At 28.5% G+C, this 6,000-nt stretch overlaps 1 protein-coding gene across 1 annotated transcript in view; it reads left to right on the top strand.

The window, feature by feature from the left end:
- The window catches only part of LOC106459320 (DNA-directed RNA polymerase III subunit RPC1-like), a 67,556-nt gene that overhangs the window by 15,633 nt on the left and 45,923 nt on the right, over window positions 1-6,000 (top strand). The window contains exons 10-15 of the mRNA XM_013918930.2: window positions 656-733; window positions 1,640-1,777; window positions 2,543-2,590; window positions 4,057-4,160; window positions 4,545-4,590; window positions 5,155-5,250. Of these exons, the coding sequence (XP_013774384.1) occupies window positions 656-733; window positions 1,640-1,777; window positions 2,543-2,590; window positions 4,057-4,160; window positions 4,545-4,590; window positions 5,155-5,250 (510 nt within the window). The remainder of the gene's footprint in view (window positions 1-655; window positions 734-1,639; window positions 1,778-2,542; window positions 2,591-4,056; window positions 4,161-4,544; window positions 4,591-5,154; window positions 5,251-6,000) is intronic.

Below are 6,000 nucleotides of genomic sequence, written 5' to 3'. Positions count from 1 at the left end.
TCCAAAAACTTGTTGTTTAGTTCTAATAGTATCAGATAATCATAAGGTAAGGTCCAAAAACTTGTTGTTTAGTTCTAGTAGTGTTGGATAATTAGAAGTTAAGGTCCATAAACTTCAGTTCCAGTAATATCAGATAATCATAACTTAAGGTCCAAAACTTGTTGTTTAGTTCTACTAACATCAGATAATCATAAGGTGAGGTCCAAAAACTTATTGTTTAGTTCTACTAGTATCAGATAATCATAAGGTAAGGTCCAAAAACTTGTTGTTTAGTTCTAATAGTGTTGGATAATTAGAAGTTAAGGTCCATAAACTTTAGTTCTAGTAATATCAGATAATCATAAATTAAGATTTAAGAACAGGTTGTTTAGTTTTTATTAATATCAGATAATCATAAGGTAAGGTATAAACAGTTTTTGTTTAGTTTTATTAATGTCAGATAATCACGTTTTAAGATCCAAAAACTTGTTGTTTAGTTTTAGTAATATCAGAATACTTCAATGATTAGAGCTACAAAGCTCTCACAACATTGAATCTTCATTTTGAAAGATTTTTAGTTGGGGTGCAGTTATAGTTCAACTTCTCTTGAATTTTAATTTAACTTATTACATATGTGCTTCCAAATATCAACTTACACGTTTCTCATATTTTATAGGAAGACTGGGACTTCCTTCAGCTTCAGTGTGCTTTATACATAAATAGTGAAACATCTGGGATTCCACTGAACATGCAGGTAAAAGTTTTAGGTGGAATTTGTTTATAGACATTTTTGTTTATTTATAATTTTATTATGTAGGAAAAAAGACATTTGGTGCTGTAAATAGTACCTTCTTAATATCTAGTTCAATACAATGCAATATATAAAATAGGAAAATAAAAGGTATAATGAATAACATTTACAAATAAAAGTATTACTGAGAACAATGTGTAACTTGTAGAAATAGAAAAAAATGCTGTTTAGGACTATTGCACTGTGCAAAAGTAAAAAAAAACAAAAAATATTGTTTAGTACAACATGTTTTGGGTAAAAAATGTAAAAAAATATTTTGTTCAGTGAAATATGTTGTTTTGTGTTAACATAAGTAGTGCTTTACTGCGTACTGAAACATAATAACAAGATATGCAACATAACACTGTGAATCATGTAAGAATGAGCACTGCTTACATCATACAAAACTTAGAATTGTGTGCACCATGAAAAATTAGCACTGCATTTCCTATAAAAAACTTTGAATTGTGTTTACCATAAAAAAACTTAGCACTGTGCAACCTGTGAAAAATTTAGTACAGTATATACCACATAATAGGTAGCACTGCATATCTCATGAAAAACTTAGCATTGTTCTATCATGAAAACTTAACACCATGTGTTCCATGAAAACTTAGCAGTGTGTGTATACTAGGAAAACTTAGCACCATGTGTTCCATGAAAACTTAGCAGTGTGTGTACTAGGAAAACTTAGCACCATGTGCACCATGAAAATTTAGCATTGTGTTTCCCATATGAAAATAGTATCACTTTGTATAAAGTGTATTAAGAAAAAAACAGAAACAATCAGTTTTGATATAAATTTTTAAAATTTCATCATTAACACAGTATGTACTTAAAGTATTACAATACTTATGATTTGATTTATAGCCTAAGAAACCTACGAGAGGATTTGTTCAGAGACTGAAGGGTAAACATGGACGTTTTCGTGGAAATCTCTCAGGAAAACGTGTAGATTTTTCAGGCAGAACAGTAATTTCTCCAGATCCAAATTTACAAATAGATCAGGTAAAAACTTCTACATAGAAATAACAGAGTATGCTATTTTAAAATATGTAGATTCATGTTAATACTAAGACATATTAAAACTGTTTAGTGAAACATGTAGTGTTATGTTAATGTAAGATTTATAACACTGTTTACCGAAATTCATTATTTTGTGTTAATGTAAGATTTGTAATACTGTATACTGAAATATTATTTTATGTTAAATTAAGATTTATAATGCTGCATACCGAAACATGTAACTTTGTGTTCATAGTAAGATCTATAACACAGAGGGAGAATATTAACAAGTATAATCAAAACTAATCTTAATTTTTGAATTTTGTTGTCAGGTTTGAAATTTTAAGACAAAATAATAGCATTGTGAAAAAATAATTTGTTACACAACTGAAGAACACTATTATTTTTATGAAATTGTACGTATAAAATGTTTTCAAGGTAAAGGATGTTGTGGAATAGCTTCTTAAGTAGTCTGAGAGTACTGGCTACAAATAAAACTATAAAATTTAATTATTCTACTTTTATTTGGTTTGTTGTGAATTAACAATATTTATTTGGTGAAAAAACAAATATCTGTTTGTGTAAAAGAATAAATTATTGAGATTTCTTTCTAGCAGAAAGACATTTGGAGTGATTTTTATCTTACTTACAAAAAAAGTAAAATTCTCTTGACAGTCCTTCAGAAATAAATTCTTCTTGATTTGAGATATATCAAAGTTTTTTCGTTAGTGGGACAGCTGTTAGAATGATAAAATTCAATGTTTGTAGGTGGGAGTACCTGAACATGTAGCAAAGATCCTTACTTATCCTGAAAGAGTGAGTATTATGAAGCTTTTACCTTCTCTGGTCATCGAATTTAAAGCTCCAAAGCATTAAGCTAATTTTGTTTTCCTTTTATACATTTAGGCCTAAAATCAGCCCATTGCTAGTTAGATCTATAAACATAGGTTGTTAGATATCTTAATATTAATTATTTTGACCATCTGCTATTCTTTCAATGGCTTGGAAACATATTTTTGTGCACAACTATTTTTTGAATACTTTTATGTATTTATATACATATATGCAAATCAAGAAAAACTTCAGCCTTTCTAATCTCAGTAACTATGTTTGAAAGCATACAATATATGTATATTAATGTTAAATGGATTTTATGAATATGTAAATTCCTATTGCTTTAGCTTTTATAAAGTATTCAGTGGTGAAAATAAACTGGTAATTAAAAGGGTTAAAATTCTTTCTGTTTCACATTTATTGTTGTTTGTGGAGTAAACTGTACAAGGTGAACAACAACTACATGTATATACATATATGTATATCAATAGTTTTAATGCTATTAAGTCCCAATATGAATGTTATTAAGCTGCAATGGAACCTGAAAAAATCAAATGGTAAACAAACAACTTGGCTGAGTTGTAAGATGAAATAAAGGACATTAGGAATAGTATTTCACAATCATACAGTTAAACCTAGGTTTACTGCTCTATTTAAAACAAATTCAAAATACTAGTGTATTGTACAACTTATTTACTTTTCTATATATTTTACTAATGACAAATTCACAGTTTAGCTGCAATTAGTCATTTTTTGCGACTTCTGTGTGTGTGTGTCACTTTTGCATTTTTAAAATTATTTCCAGAGCTTTTTGTTTAAAAATAAACTTGACATTTTAACTGTAATGGTGTATATATTTTGTTGGTTCAGAGTTTAATGTATAAAAATCAACTTGACATTTTAACTGTATGGTGTATATATTTTGTTGTTTCAAAGCTTACTGTCTAAATAATCAATTGACATTTTAACCATGTGATAAATATTCTGTTGGTTTAGAGCTATATGATTAAAAATCAACATATTTAAATTGATTGATGTACATATTCTGTTTGTCCATAGCTTGTAGCTTAAAAATGAACTTGATATTTTAAATGTTTAATATATATTCCGTTGAATTAAGGCTATCCAAAACACAATTTTATATTTTAAGTGTATGATGTACCTTGCAATGATGTATGGCTTACTGAAAAATACAAGCAGAAAACTAGGAAACTTTTGTGCCCTGTACAAAGTAAAAAACTGATTGGAAAAGTTTTTGTACATATTCATTGTTACCGAAGCAGAGAACTGAATGAAAGTTAAAGTGTTGTATACATTCAACTGAGTTTAAAGTTTAGATATGCTGATTGAAAAGTAAGTGAGAGATGAATTTGATTACATTTTATAAATTATTCAAAATCAATTTTTTATCTATCCTGTGCTACAATAAAAAAAAAATCATTTCCTAGGTTACCAAAGCAAACATACAGTTAATGAAAAAACTGGTTATAAATGGTTGTGATGCTCATCCAGGAGCCAATTTCATCAAACAACGTGGGTCTAGTCTTAAAAAGTAAGTTGGTAAAAATAGAAAACAGGCACTTGTATCTGATACTTATATTTTTAATTTTGGGTTCCTCCCATTCAAGTATTTTTTAATTTGGAGTTAAATTTGACTTGGTGATGTTCGTGGTTTTCAATAAATTAATATGAACACATATTTTAAACACACATACGTGCATGTTTTTATAATAACTTTAAACTTAGAATTATCCTGTTCACAACACACTACTTTATATTGAACTGACCAGTTATCCCTGTCCTCTTGTGTGCAAGAAAAGAAAATGGGTTAAAAAGCAGTTGTTTTACTCTATTATCCAGCATAAAACTAATTGCTCCTGTAGAATATCATTATTTATATTATTTTGTACTCATTTGTATAAATGTTTTGTTTTAGGTTTTTGAAGTATGGAAACAGACAAAAAATTGCTCAGGAGCTTAAAGTATGTATTTTTGTCTAATGTCTTAATTTTAAGATTTCCATGTGTAAATAATAGAACTATTCTGTAAGGATAGCAATATCCTTTTGCAAAGTTATTGGTGCATATAGTGATTAGATAATATAAAGTTGAAATGTTAATAATTTTAACTTTTTGTGATTGAAATGCATTTCTTCATTATCAGTTGCCAGTTAAATGTTTTTCTAGCAGTAAACCATTAGATTTGTCTGATTTTTCATTTTGATATTGTGTTGTAAAAAGCCTGTTATCTGGCTTTACGGTCAAAGGACAAGTTATAATCTTTTGAGGGATATTGATGGCAATTCTCAGAAGTTCATAAGGAAACAATAGATTGTATAATTTTAACTTTCATTTATGTAAACCATAAAAATGACTTTTGAAAGAAGAAATGATTCAAATCTAAACATAGTCAACTAACATCATTTTAACAGTAAAAGTTGGTTTGCATTGTTTCCTATGCTGGAAAGAGAGAAAAGCATATTTTGTATTTACAGTATGTAATATTAATCAAATAAATGAAAAGTTGACTTACATATTTTTTTCTAGCTTGGAGATACAGTAGAACGTCACATGCTGGATGGAGATGTTGTTCTGTTTAACAGGCAGCCCTCATTGCACAAACTTAGCATAATGGCACATCAGGTAAGTAAGGCTTAGTGTTTGCCATGTTATGATGCATTGTGAAACTGTAAAGGCTGTATATATTGTCTAACTATTTTTGTACCATAGTATTATTATACCATCTTATATCATCAGTCAAAATTCTGCTTTTTTTTACATGAAGATATTTTTATTGATATATATCTTGAAATATGAATAGTAACCCTTTCGCAACAGGTACCCCTTTAAACACTTTTCTGCACAAGTCAATGTGTTACATTCAAAATTTAATTAAACACCTTTACTGTCAATGTATATGAATGAAATTAACATTATAATATATGTTATGATTCAAAATTTTATGTTATCTAAGTTTTAAGTCCTTTATTTCAAAGGAAACCTTTAAAAACTACCTAAAACTTGAGATGCATTGTCATGTAACCAATGAACTATGAAAATTCTCTGCTTTGGCACTCTGTATCTTCAATTATATAATTCCAGTTGTGTAGATGTACATCTAGACAATAAGATGTTTACTTAACCTATTGACATGTACATTTCAAAGTTCTCTGAATGAATGCAGTTGAAACAAGTAATAAATTTTGTCAACCCCTGACAGGTGCCATGTCCACCTTCAGCAGATATGAGCTTGAAAGCCTACATGGAGAGATTACATATGCACGTATATAGTCATTAGAAAGAGCTATAATCTAACAGTGGTTATTTTGAAATTTGTGTGCAGTTTTTGTCATGGAGTACATGTAACTGACTATAGTATTGTTGGCTGCTTGA

Source organism: Limulus polyphemus, unplaced genomic scaffold (assembly GCF_000517525.1).
Source record: "Limulus polyphemus unplaced genomic scaffold, Limulus_polyphemus-2.1.2 Scaffold592, whole genome shotgun sequence".
In the NCBI taxonomy this organism is placed as follows: domain Eukaryota; kingdom Metazoa; phylum Arthropoda; class Merostomata; order Xiphosura; family Limulidae; genus Limulus; species Limulus polyphemus.
Note: the sequence above shows the minus strand (reverse complement) of the source record. Positions and strands in the feature narration are given on the sequence as shown.